Genomic DNA, 20,152 nt, shown 5'->3' on the forward strand with positions numbered 1-20,152 from the left:
AGGGTTCAAAAATGAGACAAACGCAAGGCACATAACACCCTCCGATTGATAGTGCAACAATTCCAGTGAATACACGTGCATTAATACATGATCAAGTTAGGCAAACATCTTGAGCCTAATTCGACTATGCAGCATGGTAAAAAAAAACAAAAAAAACAAAGGATTGACAACAAAAATGCTGGCTCTTCAATGGTTCCCAAGGACCAGAAGAAGCAATTGAACGCTTTTTTTCACTAAGTTTTTAATTCTGACATATGAAGAAATGAAGCTTCCATATCTGCAGTATCGAATACAGACTTGGAAGTGATATGGTACCAGTCATGCTGGTGCTTGAAGAAGCCAGAGATGCAGGAGGAGGCAACTGCACTTCTCCCACCACTGCGGTAAATGGAGATACAAATATCTGACTGAAAATCGAAGCTCTGCGTGATGCAGGTGAATAGGTCACCAAATTCTGCTTGGAGTCAAAGATGCAGCAGCATAAATGGGATTGTGAAACATCATGCATGACAAAGTTTTGGGGTAAAACAGGAGTACCACAAATGTTGACTGTGGCATATGTGTCCGCACCAGATGCGAGTCAAACAAAGGAGCCGGGATGATGGGCAGTTGTAGGGCATTGTAATATGCCTGTTGGAACATTAGTGGTCTAATCAAATCCCCTTGATTTACTGAGAGCACAGCTTGTTGTTTCAGAGGAATATCCAGGCTGATAACAGTCCAAGGATTGAGAGGTCTCGCATAAGGAGGTCAAAGCTTTTGATAGCATTAAGTCCAATGTTCAATCAAACCAGGAAGCAGATCTGCATCCAAGTGGAAATCTGAAACTTGCCAACTGTAATGCTCATTTGGATAAGGAATATACAGTATTCTGATTCTGACACAACTGGAGTTTAGGAAGGAGGACAACTAGAACACTCCGAATCCCCGAAGCAGATCAACCCAGATATTGTAATAATGCAAATAATAGAGGGAGTTCACCCAGTGATGAGTGCAAACCGGTAGCATCTCCGATGTCTCTCCTGTCCCCAGCTACTATAGTTGTAGTCATCCGGCTTCAAACAGAAAAGAATGTCATTGATTGCTTGAAGCCAAATGGCAAGTGTCGCATGGTGCAGGATTTGTGCATGATGAATGCCATTGTTGTTCTACGTTATTCTATGTTGTCCTGTGCTACCGAATCTAGCTGTGATTTTATTTCAGATTCCATGTGAGGCCAAATGGTTTTCAGTCATTGGCTTGTGCCAGGCCTTTTTTTTCGATTCCATTGCATGAATAAAGCCCATTTTTTATTAACTTTCCGTTTCGGCAGTCTGGTTTTGGCACGGTATCGAATCTCACAGAAGTGTACCGAAAGCACCTCCATCTTTAATCAGATACTCAAAAAAAATCTTGAATCTCTGAAAATGCGGAATCACTTCGTATTAGTTCAATACATTGTCGACCTATTGGTGGCGTCTACCACAATTGAAGCCTGCAAAACTGACACTATTGCCCTGTTGAATCATCTGGCAGAAAATGAACATAAAGTATCCCAGACCAAGTTACAGTTTTACAAAATTGAAGTTCTGTTCTTAGGACATCACATTGAGAAAGAAACGAGGAAAGGGTTGCATAAAACAAACTCAGCAATTCTTAACATGAATCCTCCAGTTACCCAAAAGGAAGTCTGCATGTTCTTAGGAATTGTGGGCTATTGCAGACAGTGGATTCCAATTTTTCTTTCACAGCAAAACCTCTTCAAAGGTTTACAGACAAAGATGCGTTAGATCCGGTACCCTGGGGTGACAGTTGAATGACTACCTTCACAGAGCTGCAAGAAATGCCTTTGCAGGGCACCAGCCGCGAGAATGCCTGAGTAGAAAACGTGCTTAGTATTATTCTGCAGTGAGAGAAAAGGTTGCATGTTTTCAGTATTTACACAAATGCATGGAAACAACCGTAGGCCTATTGCCTACTTTTCTACGACACTTGATCCTGTTGCAGCTGCTGTTTGAAAGTGATTACATCTACATATGTGAGTCTTGAGCAGTGTGAATGCTTTATTATGGGACACCCACTGACAGTTTTTGTGCCCCATTCATTGGAGTTACGGTTGACTCGTACTCCAGTACAGTATCTGACCAATAGTCTGTTGACAAAATACAAGCAAATTTTGTTGGGTGCAGAGAATGTGAGTCTGAAGATATGTACAATGTTGAAGCCAGCTACCTTGATGCCATTACCTGGAAATGAGAATGTGGTTGATGAAGCCTAGCATGATTACTTGTATGTAACCGAGCTGTGTACGAAACCATGTCCTGATATCTCTGACGAGCCACTGCCTGAATCTGAAAATTTATTGTTTGTTGATAATTCTTGTTTGAGAGACCCTGAAGAAAATCTGAAGCTGCGTATGCTGTGTGTACAGTTGGAGGTGTTTTGGGAGCTTCATGGCTTCAAGGAGTGTTTTCTGCGCAAGTTGCAGTGCTCATAGCTCTGAGACAATCATGTAACATTTCAGTACAGCTAAGAGTTACAACATACACTGATAGGAAGTATGGCTTTGGAGTCATACACAACTTTGGGTAATTGTGGTCATAGCAAGGGTTCATGACGTCCTTTGGTTCGCCCATTAGAAATGGGTTGTGCATGAGGGACCTTTAGCAGTCCCAACAGTTGCCTGCCTAAATTGCTGTTGTGAAATGTGTTGCTCACCGGCAAGGTAATGAACTATGTCACAGTCTGCAACTGTTATGCAGATGAGATGGCAAGATATTGTGCTTTGAATGCACATCCATTTAATGAAGAGAGCTTAAAAAACACATCCAACGTCACATATTACTTTATGTTGTCAGCCTTTGGCACCTGAAAGAAGGTTAGGAAGCTGCAAGATAAGGTGACTGAAGCAGAACGGCAGGGTTGCGTACAAGCCGGTTGTACCAAGATGGAAGATGATGTGTGGATTTACATTAATGGCAGACTGGTATTGCATGACAGCTTATTGTCACCAATGGCAATTCACTACTATGGTCCTACACGTGTTGAGAGAGATGCATTGATGCACCTTTTCCAACAGGTGTGGTACAATCCCAGATTTAGAGCAACTGCAGTGACACTATCCCATTGTTCTGCAATAAGTCAGCAACAAAACCCATGAAGAAAAACACAGTTTGTCCTGAGTCACATTGGTAAATCTGTATGTTCTTTCAGCTGGAAGCAAATGGACTTCATACAGATGCCCCTTTGCAACGGTTTAAGATATGTTTTGGTCACCGTGTGCATTTTTTCAAAATCGGTTGAAGCCTATCCTACTTGTAGGAATGATAGCCTGACTGTTGCAAAAGTGCAGTTATGGGAGCTGATTCTGAGATTCGGCTTTCAAACTTCTCTTGAGTCAGACTGTAGAACTCATTTTGATAGTGAGGTCCTATAATATGCGCAGCACTACAGGTTGAGCAGAAGCTTCATTGCAGTTACCGACCCGAGTTCGTGGAACTGATCAATGCCCATTGAAATCCAGATTGGCGAAGGTTTGGGCTTCTACATATTTGAATTGGCCAAATGCATTGCCTCTTGTGTTGATGAGTTAGAGGAGTACTCCATATAGGAGGACAGGATTGTTGCCTCACAGATGATCCTGGGATGTGTGATGAGGCTGCCAGCTGTTCCTGCTAATGGCTTGAGGGGAGTCCGAGAGAGGCAACAGCAGGTTCCGAAGGGTCACAGCCAAGAGAGTTTGACTACGCAAGATACAAAACCCAACGAAAGGCATAGTGTAGCAAGAAAGCAAGTTGTGCCCGGAGACCATTGCCCTAAAAGGGGTGAGATTCTGAGAAGCTGTCTGACCGCAGGCCGAGTACCACTAACTATTCCTGAAAGCTCTGAGCCATCAGATAAAAGTGACAAAGATGATGCTTAAACAGCTGAGAGATCGAAAAGAGCAAAAGTACCAAGCCAGAGGTATGCATCTCCTGAATGGAATTTTTTAAGGTGCTAATGAGTGGGTACGGCAATTCTATGAGTTTTATGCTAACAATTAGGGGTGGGCGAAATTTGCGAAATTGACTTTTGCAAATTATCGCGAAATTGCTCAAAATCTTCACAGGCACGCTGAACTGTCGCGAAGAGACGGAGATTGATTTCCTCGCAATCTGTTTTTGCGTGCTCGCAGGAAAATGTATCTCTAACTTGCCCATGCGGTCGCTAATGGGCGCGGCCATCTTGCTCGCGATGCTTATTTCCTGTTCCTGGCCGAATTACGTGTTCACGATGGCAAACTCTTGTGGGATAGCGTGACCGGCTACCAACAATCCAACATCTCGTGGCGAACGGATAGTAAAACTCCTCGGCAAATGCAGGGACCTGGTAAGTTGCTACAGCAAGCGCAAGAACACATTTTTAAACCGCAAACAAGAAAATTCTTTTGTTTCACGGCAGATTGCGAACGTTTTGACATTTTCGCGCTCTTCGCGGAACTGTAAAATGTCAAAATATCGCAAATTCCGCGAGCCGAACAAAATTTACCACCCAGGCCTACTGACAATACGTGTCCACTTGAACCTCTCTGAAGCAAACTGTGTTGTTGATTTTAATTTTAATCTGAGTGTACTAGCTGATGGACTGACACAGATATTTCTGAATTTACTCATCAAAGCTGATATGAGAGTTTTTCCTCCTATGGGAAGATTTCGAGCTTTGCCATCATTTTTTATTGCCAAGACTTTGCTGAATTGCTCAAACCAATACTACTATTTTTGAGTTTTCTTTACTTGAACTGTCTGAATCTTAAGTAACAATGCAGTCCGACACTGGAGTCTCTGCCAAATGCAAATGTGTATATTCTGTGATTCCTTCTATTGCTGTTTAGATAGTAATTGCAATGCTTATTATCTTAAATCTGCCACATTATGTTTCTGTGAAAGATCCTAAATGTATGATTTCTTCTGGAGACACTAAAAGAAATTTTTCTGATTCTGTTGACATGAATAACAATTCTTTACATAATAATACTTTGTACATAGATTTTAGCTCAAATGTCTATGCTGTTTTACTAAATAAATTTGTAAATACTATGGATGTTTGGGATTGCTATGCTTGTATGCAAATACCTTCACCAGTTGCTGAGGGTGTGACTTACCATAGTTTGCCTACAACGTATGGAATTTCTTTCAGCTTGCTAGCTAGTTTGTTTTACGGTACTGATCAATTGCTGTATTATTACTCTAATCAAGACTGGATGTTTTCTGAAATTTCTGGGCTTAAATATTTGAATCCACACCCTGAAGTTCGACAGCTGAAACCATGGGTTATATAGTAAGACCAACTCAATCTGTGGGCCAGGCTTATGCACTTCGAAATAACCTAACATGTAAATTAGTGAGAACTGAGAAGAATATTATAGATTTAGTGGAAAGTAGATGAGACCATTAAATAAATAATATTAACACACTGCCTAAATTAACTCCTTGGAGCTTACCACAAGTAGAAAATATAATCATGGAGGGAATGGTTTTATTATCTTTAGGCTGGCAACACAAGGCAAACTTTGCATACACAAAAATTAATCGAATATTAGCACTGCATTTGTAGGATTTAGTGAATGTGAACATATATTTGAATTGTTTGAAAAATGTGGATGGCATTTAGTAGGTGTAGATCCATTTTCCCTGGAGTGTATTATGCCTGTGGGAAGAGTGCTAATTACAACATTCCGAAAGGATGGTAAGGAAGATGTAATATGGTATTAGTTTTGTCAAAAATATATCATATTAAACGCTTCAAAGTAGAATTCATGGATTCCAGAAGTGATCTGAATGAGTCTTAGTGTCATGTGTGCACAGTTTAGTCCTGAGCTCCCAGTCTTTCATTTAATAACCACTGTAATTTGTCATATGGTTTCTTCATAGCATCCGCGCTCTGAAAGGGGAGAAAGGGAAGGATTGCATCATACATGCACCTGTAGGAATTTCAGTAACTTCGGATGATGGACAAACTATCGGTGAGTTCTGCATCATAATGGAACTGTTTGTTCTTTCAAATTGTGTACTTGGCCTCATAGTAGCTTTCAAAAAATATTCTTTAATTTGATTCATAAAATCGATAGAATGATTTTTCCAAGCCTGTTTTTCTGCTTGGTCCGTGATATAATTAGTGCATTCAATTCTGAAATATGTGTAAGCTTGTGCTTGTGAATGCAACGGTATTATGAATCTCGCTATGGTTACTGGACCCACACAATTTTTACTTGGTAAACTTCAAGTTAAAGTTGCGAAATGTAATGAGAGGAAAATACGTGGTACAATGTGATACTTGCAGAATTCACAATTCTAATTGCTCTCCCATGCACTTTCTCAAATATTGTTGAAGGTACCTCTGCGCCAAACCATCTAGAGCAATAATTAATTAAGCAAAATGATGTGATATTTTCTCTAGTGAATTTTAAATGTCTTTCATTGAGCTAGTCCTCACAAAGCAAGGACTAAACCCCAAGGACCCAAAAATGTATAGACCTATGTCAAACATGTAAATCCTTGATTAACTGAAAAGCAGCATTAATTCAGATTTTTGGGCAAAACAACATTCTCTGTGTCCAGCAGACTGGTTTCTGATGCTGAATCAGCATAAATTTTAATGTGCTATGTCCCCAAGAAAAAAATGGACTCCAGCAGAGAGGCCGCACATCTCCCACTGGACCTTTGTGCAACCGTTGACCCAGTTTACCGCCAACTCCTACGTAAACGACTAAACGCTGTAAGAAAAATATTGCTGCCCTTAAGCTGGATAATGTCCTACTTTACAGTATACATTCAGTTTGTGTCCCAACCTCTAGAGTATCTGCACCAGTCCCTCAAAAGGTAGAAATTACCTCAAAGCTCAATGATTAACCTTCTGCTGTTTAAATTGTGCTTGGTTTCACTCCCTGACCTCATAAACCCCTTTAAACTCACCGTCTAAAACTACACCCATTTCACCCAGATTATTCTTAAACCGGAAAGACTCTCAGACCTTGAGACATCAGAACTTACCAGATACCCATAGGCACTTAACAGTTAGATGCTACAAAACTGTGTGAAACGAAATCACTACAAAACCACGATTTTAACTTTTGGAACATGGAAGGCATATGACCCACCTACATCCTGGTTCAAGGAGATTGGATCTCCTCCTACAACGGCAACAGAAATAAATATCTTGAGGCTGACCAGGGACTGCAAACTTGCACTGAAGACAAGTGTACAGTGTGACAAAAAGCAGCTTCAATAGCAGAACATTGCAACAGATTTTCCTCAACTAAGCCTACCCTCATAGGGTCCAAGCATCAATGACCTTGGAACTATGACATCTAAACTCTGCCTATGATCTCATAATAACTTAAGAGGAGAGAGAGAGAGATATAAATGCAGTAATCCTCCTTAGATACCTAATGACCTAACAAGTGTCATCGATCCTAAGTGTGTAAAGCGCCTTGAGACCGTTCCGGTGATAAGTGCGCTATACAAGAGCTTTTGACATTGACATTGACATTGTAAGTGTGTGTGTGTGTGAGTGTGCCACATGAAGTATTATATGAAAGAGTAGTGTAAACTCACCCAACCTAGGGTGCACGTTTGATCCCCTGTCCTGCTCCTCACTCACGTGTGGTGTCGTGACTGGTCTGGCACATCTAAATAATATGGGAGTTCTTTTAACGGGGATGTGGGATGTGACAACTAGCCAAGTGTAGAATGAAGTCCACTACCAAAGTGAGTCAGTTTTGTGGGCCAACCTGTCACAAGCCTTGGTACTAGAGGGAAAACAAAGGGATGAAAACATTATCTAAAAAGTACTTTGTGATAGGACCAATCATTGCTTTATTTGGATCTCCTGACAGTAACTTAAAACAACCGGAGAATCTATTCAACCTAAATGATGATCAACATATTTCAGCCTTCTATTTGGGCCCCTGCTGGAGGTGATAAGTCTTTCTTGAGTACTGTGATCTCTGAGACACTTGGACGTAGAACTGTACCTAATGTCATCTATTGAATGTTGAAGTGAAGTGATAGTTCCATAACACTTAGTAGGTCATACAGGATCAGTCTGACTCTCTCATAGAATAATGCTTGTTTGAGATCTGCCAAGGGACTCAACATGGTACTTCCAAAGCTCCCAATCAAGAAACCGCAACAAATCCAGTGTGTTGACACTACCAAACAATTCCTGAGCCTTAACAGACATGACTTCACCTCTGCGATGCAAGGTCCTGCACTGGTTAGCTTTTGCAAGAAGAGCATCCTTCAAATCAGTCTGCATTCCCTACGGGGCAATCCATGGCAGTGGACAGCTTTTTCTCCAATACAAACCCATATTCTCCACCCAGAAGAAACCTTAGATTGAGAATGGCACAGTTATTTTCAGAAGAAACTATAGGTGGTCCTTCTTTGTACATTCTTGCAAGCTATGGGACATACCCAAAAATTCTAACGGCAATCAGCGACCACTTTCAATTAAGCACATAAGAAAATGCTTCTCTTAGAACATGGCAAGAACTCTAGTGGACTACATATGTCAAATGGTCAGTATGTGGCAAGATCAGTTTAATCAGTGCCCTTCTGCATAATGCCTACAGCTTAGCTTGGTGAGCTAGAAAACGACTAAATGTCTCCTGATTCTTTTCTACAGCAATCTCAATCAGTAAAGTGTTCCTCTATCTGAACTATACAGCACTGTTCAAACTCTGTATATTGAAACACTGACGTATAGATGGTTGCTACCTGTATGTGGGGCTACGTCTGTCTCACACACTCCCTACACAAGACTTCTTCTACCTTGCCTCCAATCCTCGCACTTTTCACCCCGTTTATTCCCCACAACGACAATGAGCAGACTAGTGACCAGTAAGCCAGTGCAGATCATATCATCACATGGGCGGAGTTGTCCAGCAAGTACAAATTATACATAGTATCTATTTATGCCACATCAAGAAATTGCACTATACCCTACAAGGAATAGGAAAAGCGCCATGCAAATAATAGTAAATTACATTGCACTACATAGCAATTGCTCAGTCTGTACTCTGGGGCAAGAATTTCTACAATTATTTCATTTTTCAAACTGGCAAAAGCAGTTTTGTAGCTTGTGGTAAACTTTTAAACAGAACTAGATTTGTTATTTGAATGTAAAGCTGTATTTGTATTTTACCCTTCTCAGTATTTTAGCATGTTTCACTAGTTTTTCTAAAATCATTCGAGGTAATAAATAAATGAGAAGAACATTTCATCACAGCCTACTTTGTTGCTTAGTTGTTTTGTCCTTTAATCTCTCTAAAAGTGGTGATATTAAGCCTTTACCATCAAAGGCATATTTCTTTATGGTAGCAAATAAACAGTTTCTGCAGAGTAAGTGTTCATATCTAAATATTGCATATATAAACCAGTATTACAGATACGACAAGTTTCAAGAAAGTAATAATAAACTGTAAATAATTACATATCATAAATTAACTGCATTTATTTGTAGGAGAACTGAATAAGCTGCATGATCGAATCCTGGTTGCTCGTGGAGGCCAAGGTGGCAGTTTCAGGACAGACTTTAACCCTGCCAAAGGTCAAACAAAAGTAATTCGTTTAGATCTGAAGCTCATAGCGGACATAGGATTGGTAGGGTGAGTGCCATGAATTTGTGTGATGACTTTTTTGGTTTTAAAGGATTTCAGTTCTACCTTATAGATAACCCTCATGCAGATACTCCTATCACAATATAACATATGCGTCTCTCTGCATGCTACATGTCAATGTCCTCTACTACTCTTTTTTTACTGTACATAATAGTATAGCCCATATTTCATCGCAAGTAGTACTTTTGTAAGCATATGCAATTTGCACTTGTTATGCATGAGCTTTGTAAACATTTTATAGGAGTCACAGCAGTAAGTAAGAGTAAATCAACCACCCACTCTGAAGTCCATCAGTCAACCTATAGCCTCTGACAACAATCAAACTGGTGGATTTGTTAATGCCACACAAACCTATCACAATTTTGGCAATTAGTCAATTGGATCATGACGTTATGCTGTCATTCTATATTAGCAAGGGAAAAGGGAATGTGTTTTTTCTTTGACATTCATATTTCAGTAATGTATTTTGATGGCTGAAGGTTCTTCTGTAGTTAGTTTTGTCAACAGAAATCCATTCGTGATTCCTAAGATGCTCTCTGGATCTCAGTAGGAATGCAATCTTCTTTTATTTGTATGCTCAAACAGTCCCTTGAAATGTTCTCCTTCACAGTTTTGTGAACCACAGGCACATTTATTACTAATTCAAGACCCTGTTATTTTAGAATTTGAAGCATTGCGCTCACATTGCTTTTAATCTTTTCTTTTTTGAAATTCCACAGTGAAGATAAAATATTTGTTTGCTTATAAACAATCTTCCACTGTGGTTCAACTTTACCTGACCAGGCTTACATCGAAACTCCATGATTTATGGATGCATGCATTTCCACCTATAGTAAAAGCGATGTGGCTCTTGGGTGTTTCAAAAGTATCTGGCAGTCCATAATAAAGATAATGAGTTTTAATAGTGACGGTATATTGCATATTTTCCCCTATGGTCTGGAAACCTTGTCTGTCTCTGTTTGGGTTGAGAATCTGCAATTGATTTTTCTCCTTCTTGTTGGGCAGCATGACCGTTTTTAGGTCTCGCCTGTCGATGCGCATGCGCATCGAGCTTGCGAGACTATGGGGGCTTATCCACTCTTGAACCAACTTGCAAGGAATCGTGGCGATTCCTTGCAGTGCCCGTGACTTTTAAGCTAAATGCGCATGCGCATTGAGCTTAAAAGCGCGTGCACGTCAGTTCCCTCCCTCCCCTTATCTCTCTTCACTCCGTCTTGTTTTACCCGCTCCGCCCCCTCCCCTGCCCGCCGTGTCGCATTTCTCCTCCCCCCTCCCTTTATCTGCCTTCCCTCCGTCTGTTCCCTCTCCCCGCTCCGCCCCCTCCCCTGCCCACCGTGTCGCATTTCATGCAGCCCACAAACACATTCTATGGGATTCTGGTCTCTGTGCTGCATTGTCTCATGCTGGGGGTCAATCCTGGTTACAGAGCACCTCTCAGCTGAAATGGATTTCAACTACAGGGAGGGTCACATGCAGCCTTTTACACCCCGAGCACTCGAAATCAATACGAAGCAAGCAAACCTCTAATGCTGCCACATTGGGTTTAATATCTGGGCCTAAGCAGCCGATCGAAGGGCTCGTCTTCGGAAGCCTCCTGCGAACAATACATTTTTACACACCAACAGACACGATCTATATATATGGTGCGAAGAAACCTCTCCCCAGGCTATGAAACACATTTTCTTTTAGAACTAACATTTCCCTGCCCCACTGTCGCAGGCTCCCCATGCCACGCTGACCTCTTTTTGTAACAAAAATGAAAACACCATCTATCACCTCCCGCAGCTCAATGACTTCCCTGGGAGGAGCTTTGTTTCATTGGGAAAACATCTGTGGGTTTGTGACCTGACCAACTCTGACCTCTGCCTCTCTCACCCCACCCCATCCTCCAGCTCACAGGCCAGGGGGCATATTTACTGCACAGGCCCGAGCTGCAGAAGCGTGCTGGCTCCACTGGGTGGCGCCTACCAGCAGCCCCAAGGACAGCTACACGTGCCACCTCTGCTCGCTCGAGGTATGAAGAGGAGACATGTTCACTCCACTGGCCCTCACCCTCACTCACCCCTCACCCACCCTCAACCCCTCATCCCCACTCACCCTCACCCTCACTCACCCTCAACCCCTCACCCTCACTTACCCTCAACCCCTCACCCTCACTCACCCTCAACCCCTCACCCTCACCCTCACTCACCCTCACCCTCACTCACCCTCACCCTCACTCACCCTCAACCCCTCACCCTCAATCCCTCACCCCCTCACCCTCACTCACCCTCACCCTCACTCGCCCTCACTCACCCTCACACTCACCCTCACTCACCCTCAACCCCTCACCCTCACTCACCCTCACCCACCCACCCTCACTCACCCTCACCCTCACTCACCCTCACTCACCCTCACTCACCCTCAACCCCTCACCCTCACTCACCCTCAACCCCTCACCCTCACTCACCCTCACCCACCCTCAACCCCTCACCCTCAACCCCTCACTCACCCTCACTCTCACTCACCCTCACTCACCCTCAACCCCTCAGCCTCACCCTCACTCTCACTCACCCTCAAACACCCTCAACCCTTCAGCCTCACCCTCACTCACCCTCACCCTCACCCTCACTCACCCTCAACCCTCACCTTCACTCACCCTCACTCACCCTCAACCCCTCACCCTCACTCACCCTCACTCAGCCTCAACCCCTCACCCACCCTCAACCCCTCACCCTCACTCACCCTCAACCCCTCACCCTCAACCCCTCCCCCTCAACCCCTCACCCTCACTCACCCTCACTCACCCTCACTCACCCTCAACCCCTCACCCTCACTCACCCTCAACCCCTCACCCTCAACCCCTCACCCTCACCCTCACTCACCCTCACAACACATATTGTGTTACAATAGGTGTCACATTTGCGAAAGATAACAATATTGGCATTGTAAATAACAAAGCTATTAATTCGCTATTTTCAAAACAAGCACATAAATAAAAAATGTGTCCTTTACAATACCAATAGCTCAAACTTTCATAATGCGAGACCTATTGCATTGCTGTGCTTCTCTCCCCTGCTGCACTCTCCTGCTCTCTAGAGATGTGGCCTAACGACCAGAGCTGCCATCTAAGTCACGTAAATACAAAACATGTTGCATTCCAAATGCTATAGGTGTCACATTCGCAAAAGTTATAACTATTGGCATTGTAAATGACAAAGCCATCAATTTAGCAATTTTAAAAAGCAACAAATTAATAAAATATGTCATTTACAAGACCAATAACTCCAACTCTTCTAATGCGAGACCTATTGCATTTCCAATGCTTGTTTTAATACAGCTTTGCCTAGATTAACTCGTTCCGTGCACGCGTCGGCCAACGGCTGACTCAAGCACTACCTTCGTGGTGCTACGCACGACCGTTGACCGACGCAGCCCCGCCCACCCATTAGTGCGCCCGCACCGCGGCGGACATTCCGCCACGGTAAACGGGTTCAATTTGAACTCTGGGATCCACCGCCAGCCATAAAGGAACTTCTAGATCCTTTTCAATTCTGAGGCTCTTTTTTTTAACAGAAACATGGCTCCAGATAGACAATGACCCGACCACAGTGTGGGTCACTCCCCAAGGATACACGCTCAAAAGACTAGACCGCCAGACTGGGAGAGGCGGTGGATTGGCTATCATATATCGAGACAGCTATAAATGCTGTGTCACTCCAACCACCACGCCAACTTGCGAGAGTCTTCACTTCTCGTTAGAATTCTCTCCCTTATCTCACCCCTCGCTGAGCGTCCCTCTGGTGAAGGCGCCCAAAATCGCTGTAATGATTTGGCCGTCTTTTTTTCCCAAAAGATCCAGGCCATATACTCCTCATTCAGTGACACTAAGGATGATATGGAATCCCCCTTGCCTACAACCTCTGACTCCTCTGCTTCCTGTACGCTTGATAAAATTCCACTCCTGGACATCCCTGGTTTAGACAGACTGATCCCTAAGATCACTTTTGGTTCTCCCAATGACCCAGCCCCCCCTCAGACCCTCATCAAGGTCATGGACGTCATTCGTCCGGTCATATTAGACGTTCTCAACACATCCATCACTTCCAAATCCGTTCCACCACCATGGAAGTGTGCGATGGTGAAGGCCTTATTGAAAAAGCCCAACCTTGACCAGAATAATTTGGCAAACTACCGCCCCATTTCTTTACTTCCGTGGCTGAGCAAACTGCTTGAGAGGCACGTTAATAACACCTTAGTGGACTACTTGGAGTCCAATAGCCTGCTGCGTGCCTCTCAGACAGGGTTTCGCCCTCAGCACGGAACCGAAACCGCCCTCCTAGCGGTAACGGAAGAAGCGAGAGCCGTGTTGGACCGGGGAGGAAAAGTCGCCATTATCTTATTAGACCTCAGCGCCGCGTTCGACACGGTCAACCATGCCACGCTATTACAACGACTGGCGGGCATGGGCGCGGCCCTGGAATGGCTGACATCCTTCCTGGCTGAACGTTTCTTTCAGGTCTTTGAGGGTGAGGCGGCTTCTCCTAAACACCCACTTAGGTGTGGGGTCCCCCAGGGCTCCACCTTAAGTCCCACCCTTTTTAATGCCTACATGGAACCTCTAGACAGGATAGTCCATCCCTTCGGTGTGCGTATTGTCACCTACGCGGACGATACCCAACTGGTGGTCTCTTTAGACCACTCTGAGGGATCGTCCCCCACCTTAGGCCCCTGTCTAGAGGCTGTTGCTAGATGTATGCAATCTTCCTGACTGAAACTCAATGGGGAGAAGACAGACATCATCCTATTGGGCAATCCTTCTCCCTCTGCCCTTGCATCCATCTGGCCACCATGTTTGGGCCCGCCCCCCGTCCCTAAGTCCCAGATAAAGAGCCTCGGGATCTGGCTCGACAAAGCTCTGGACTTCTCGGTCCAAGCTACCAAGACCGCCGCTACCTGTTTTGGGCTAATGAGGATGTTGCGGAAGGTGCTCCCTCTGCTCCCATTCCAGGCAAGGAGGGTCATGGTCCAGGCCCTTATACTTTCCCGCCTGGACTATGGGAATGCTCTTTATATGGGAGTCCCGATCTCCGTCACTCAGAAGCTCCAAGTCACACAAAACAGTGTGGCCCGCCTACTTTATAATCTTCCCCGCTGGCAGTCAGCGAAGAACGCCCTAAAGGAGCTTCACTGGCTCCCAGTAGTGGCAAGAGTGCAATTCAAGGTTATGTGTATTTTACACAAATCCTTTCACCGAACAGGTCCCGCAATTCTACATCCCATGGCTACACCTTATGTCCCGTCCCGCTCCCTTCGTTCTTGCACCCTCCAGCTGGCAACTTCCATCAAAGTCAAGAAAGCCCGCTGGGGAGGCCGCTCCTTTTCCCACAATGCGGCTAAACTTTGGAATTCCCTTCCTCTATCTCTTCGAGGAAACAGCAACCATATGTCTTTTAGGAAAGCTCTGAAAATGCACTTGTTTGCCAAAACCTGCTGAACTACCCTGAGCCCGCGTTAAGCAATCAGTCACAAGCGCTGCGAGGCCTCCGGGTAGTTAGCGCTATACAAGTGCAATTTTTCATTTCATTTCAATTCTAGATCAGAATCAAAGATTTCCTAGCTAACGTAACGGAAAATGTTCATTCTGTTAAGGACATGGAGACAAAGATTATGCTGATCGCTTTCTTCACTGTATCACAGCAGCAGTATTAGAAGTACCAAACAAAATCACATTTCCCTGAAACCACACGGAAATTGGTAAAAACAAACAACAGCAGGCAACATATTCCACCAGATCCCATCATCCAATCAGGAGCCAGGGTTTTCTATATGGTCCTTTTTCTCTATCCTCCAAATCATGTTTTGTCGCACGAGTCACGACACTGGTCTTTTTCTTCCTATGTTAATTCCCATTGTCCATGCCTGGAGCAAAAGAAGTGAAATCATCACGAGAAACTGGATCCAAGAGAGCAACCTAGCAACCAAAGTATGCACAAGAACATATCTACTGACATCTTAAGTGTGCAACACCCAAGACCAAGAGAGCAGAAAACTCATTACTTACCAGTCACATGGAGGGCCTCACGGATCAGATATCCGCAGGTGAGGTAATCCTGATTAGTATTGAAACTTTCCTTCACGTTAGCTGGGACATTTTTCATTCTACATCAGGACCGGAGGTTCGGATTATGCTAGTTTAAAGCTTACTTACCATCAAATGAGCCATATCCAAAATTGGTTTAAAATAGAGTCTTTTAAAGGTAGAATCTGAGCACCAATCAGCCACATTTATAATGCTCTCCAGCCGTGTGCGTGTACTGAAAGCCTTTGAGGCCATTTCCCTGTAGCAGAACAATCATCAAAAATCATAAGATCTATGACAGCTACCTGCATGATCTACCACATCCAAAGTGCTATAATGTGTAACAAACTGTCTTTTAAGGTCTCCTGAGAGCAATCAGTAAAATGTGCAATGGACCACAGGGAGAATGCTCACCCATTTTTAAAGTGGAACGGGGCATTCAGCAAGGATGTGTTCTGGCCCTGCTGTAATTTCCCCTTTTTATTAATATGGTTGACTCCTTCCTACAGGCCATACACGCTGATGCCCCCAGTGTCGCTGGAAGTCCCATACCAGTGTTATTATATCCTGATGATGCTGTGTTGGTATCCAGGACCCTGGTTGGCCCCCAGAAATTGATGAATGCCTTTGCTGAGTTCATGGCTGATGAGAGTGGGAAGATTAATAAATCTCAAACGGTCACAATGGTCTGTGGGCTTCAACCAAAAAATTGCAGAGTTTTTAATATTGACAATATGCCCATTGTTGGGTATATTTTTTGAATTATATGGGAGTCCTTTTTTCAAGCACTGGTTGCTGGGCCCAATAGGTTATCAATGCTGAAATTAAAATGGTTAGAAATACAAATGGAATCATTACGTTCTCATACAAGTTGGGGAGCCAGCCAATCCAAGAAATGGTAAAGATATATAAGGCCAGGGGAGTGGCGACCACTACTTATGGGGCCTGCCTTTGGGGATATCCCCTAGCAAGCTGTTGCAACTTGAGCAAAACTGTTTTATTAAACGTTTACTCTGTCTCCCCTCCTCTTATCCAATGTTATTGCTCACCAAGAGCTTGGATTACAATATTTAGAAGACTTACTCTTTGGACATCATCAACACCTCCTTCGACACCGCTACCTTCCCGGAGAGCTGGAAGCACGCGGAACTCAGCGCTCTACTAAAGAAGCCATCAGCCGACCCCACCGACCTCAAGAACTACCGCCCCATCTCGCTGCTCTCGTTCCCTGCAAAAGTCATCGAGAAGACCGTCAACAAGCAGCTGGCCGCCTTCCTCGAGACGAACGGATCGCTCGACCTCTCGCAGTCTGGCTTCCGGGCCAACCACAGCACTGAGACAGCCCTGATCGCAGCCACCGATGACATCCGAGCCCTGCTTGTCAACGGAGAAACAGCAGCCCTCATCCTCCTAGACCTCTCCGCGGCCTTCGACACTGTCTGCCACCGCACACTAGTGAAGCGACTCAGCAACGTCGGAATCCAGGAGAAGGCACTGGAGTGGATCATCTCCTTCCTCGCTGGAAGGACACAGAGAGTTCGCCTCCCCCACGTTCAGATCTGAAGCCACCGAAGTCATCTGCGGCGTTCCTCAAGGCTCCTTGCTCAGTCCAACCCTCTTCAACGTCTACATGAGCCCCTCGCAGACATCGCACGCCAGCACAACCTCAACATCATCTCCTACGCCGACGGCACCCAGCTGATCCTCTCCCTCACCAACGACCCCGCCACCGCCAGAGCCAACCTCCACGAAGGGATGAAAGAGGTCGCCGAATGGATGCAGAACAGTCGCCTGAAACTGAACTCGGACAAGACGGAAGTCCTCATCCTGGGATCCTCACCCTCCGCCTGGGACGACTCCTGGTGGCCCCCCGCCCTAGGCAGCGCACCCAAACCAACAGACCACGCACGCAACCTAGGCTTCATCCTGGACTCCTCCCTCTCCATGACCAGACAAGTCAACGCCGTCTCCTCGTCGTGCTTCAACATCCTGCGCATGCTACGTAAGATCTTCCGGTGGATCCCCACCGAGACCAGGAAGACGGTCACCCAGGCCCTCGTCACCAGCCGTCTGGACTACGGCAACTCCCTCTACGCAGGAACCACCGCCAAACTCCAGAAGAGACTTCAGCGGTTCCAGAACGCCTCTGCACGACTCATCCTGGACATCCCCCGTCGCAGCCACATCTCCAAACACCTGAGAGACCTGCACTGGCTCCCGGTCAACAAGAGAATCACCTTCCGTCTCCTCACCCACGCTCACAAAACCCTACACAACCAAGGACCAGGATACCTCAACAGCCGCCTCAACTTCTACGCTCCCAAACGCCAGCTTCGATCGACCGGCCACGCCCTCGCCGCCGTCCCCCGAATCCGAAGAGCCACCACAGGGGGACCGTCCTTCTCCTACCTCGCCGCCAAGACATGGAACTCCCTCCCGACCCACCTCCGCCTGACCCAGGACCACCTCGCCTTCAGGAAGCAGCTCAAGACCTGGCTGTTCGAGCAGTAGCGGATCCCCCTCCCCTAGCGCCTTGAGACCCTCCAGGTGAGTAGTGCGCTATATAAATGCTTTGATTGATTGATTGATTGATTGATTGGTTTGGTTTTTTATTTGGTCCAAAGTGGAGACTAGTTTTACTAAATCAATCATTGTAGACTGTCTGAAATTGGATAATGCTTTTTGCATTCCATGGCTGTTGTATATTAATTAATCTTTTAGTGCCGTTTTTAAATTGCCAGTGCGCAGTGACTCTTTAATGGTCCTGAAACTCACCAAGAATCTGATTAAAGTTAACTTTTTTAGGCATTGGGCAAATCTGAGGATAGATTCAGAAAAGAGGAAATCTATATGGAGGAGGGTTATCAATATTGTCTGGTGTTAATAATAATCAACACTGATATGTGCTGGCTAGGTTTCAGCTTGGCATTGTGCATCACCTGGTAGCCTTTCCTTCTATTAAGGTATGTCCCTCAGAATCGACCCCTTGCCCATGTAACGGAGTGAGCAAGCAAAGCACTAAGCACTTTACGCTATTCTGTAGCTTTTATTCAGAATATCGGCGGTACTATTTGAGGCCCATTTGTGTCACACAGGGTTTTAGGAACAATGATGTGGCCTTGCAGTTTCTTCTACTTTTAAATTACCCTCCTGTATGTTTTGAAGCAGCTACTTTTATTTTGAAGGCAATTAATGTAAGGAAGAGCATTATGTACTAGATTTTACTTTCTGCAGATCTATCAAAAATGTATTATGTTGGATTGTGGATCTTATGTATTATCTGGTGTTGTGTAGCATTTTAGAATCCAAGCGTAATTTACCAATTCATGCCCTTATATAGGTATAAATCACATTGCCCTTATATAGGCATAGAAATCATACCCATATTTAGACATAACCCATCCAGTCCAAATACAGGCATGGCTACTTCCACTAGTTCCAAAAAGCCACAACGATTTCTTGGAAAACTCGGCTAGCAGTCAGGGACATCCCCTTGCTTGAATATTGATTTGTCCTAGAAATCATGGAGTTTTCAAAGAACTACCATTCCCTTGGGGTTCTTTGATGACGTTATTATGTCCGACTTTACGTCAAATTAGGCACCTTCAAGGTATAAAAATGCCTACACTTGCCCTAGCAAAGACACGGTGGTTCGGAGCAGCTCGACTATCTACTTGCCCGACTCGGGTTCGCTGCAGCAAGTGCCGAAGGAAGCCCAACCTCCAGCTGACGCACTGATCAAGAGGCTGCCTTTCTCTCGCTGAGAATCCAGCTCCAGTGTTTCCAAGCTTCCCTCGCGGGGTGTTGGGAAATCGAGTCCCGAGACAGAGATACCAGACCTCCTTCATTCTAAAACCAAGGTACGGAGCTGATTAGACCCAAGAGAAATCTTGGTTGGATTCTTCGCAAAGACAAACTAAACCTATGCTACACCTCACTTACTTCTTCCCTCGTACTAGACTTAGGTTAGGTACTTTGGGGTAGGCGTATTTTAGAAGCACCAGTAGAGTACTTTTAGCCTTTGTTATTTATGCATGTATTTATCTATGGTCTAGGAACCATACAATGCTTTTACAGTATTACTTTATAATACTCTTCTTACTGTACGCATTATACTTTGCAACCAGTATTACAATAGTAGCAGTTCACTTTACTTGCTTGAGAAAGAAGGCTGTTCAATATAAACCCTTTCATTGAAAACGCCCGTCTCTCTATTTCTCTGCACCTCTGATGAAACCAGGCATGCACGATTGACTTAGTAAAATATCTATCTATTGTTTCCACGACTCTGAAGATCAGTTTTGTTCTTGGGGAAACAACGTTGTCATGTTTATGTGGTTGTCAGAAAGTAATCCCTTCTTGTTTATTCGAGAAAGTTTCTAGTGACCTCTGAGCTAGCTGGCCCTCACAATTAAGTCTAATATATTCGATAGAGACCTAGTCGACCTAAGTCC

The 20,152-nt window shown here is 44.6% G+C and overlaps 1 protein-coding gene across 1 annotated transcript in view; it reads left to right on the top strand.

Annotated features, from left to right (window-relative positions):
* The window catches only part of GTPBP10 (GTP binding protein 10), a 153,951-nt gene that overhangs the window by 40,448 nt on the left and 93,351 nt on the right, over window positions 1-20,152 (top strand). Inside the window, exons 3-4 of the mRNA XM_086941792.1 lie at window positions 5,889-5,980; window positions 9,481-9,625. Coding sequence (XP_086797918.1) covers window positions 5,889-5,980; window positions 9,481-9,625 — 237 coding nt within the window. The remainder of the gene's footprint in view (window positions 1-5,888; window positions 5,981-9,480; window positions 9,626-20,152) is intronic.

The sequence above is a fragment of the Lissotriton vulgaris genome, chromosome 10 (genome assembly GCF_964263255.1).
Source record: "Lissotriton vulgaris chromosome 10, aLisVul1.2, whole genome shotgun sequence".
Taxonomy (NCBI): Eukaryota; Metazoa; Chordata; class Amphibia; order Caudata; family Salamandridae; genus Lissotriton; species Lissotriton vulgaris.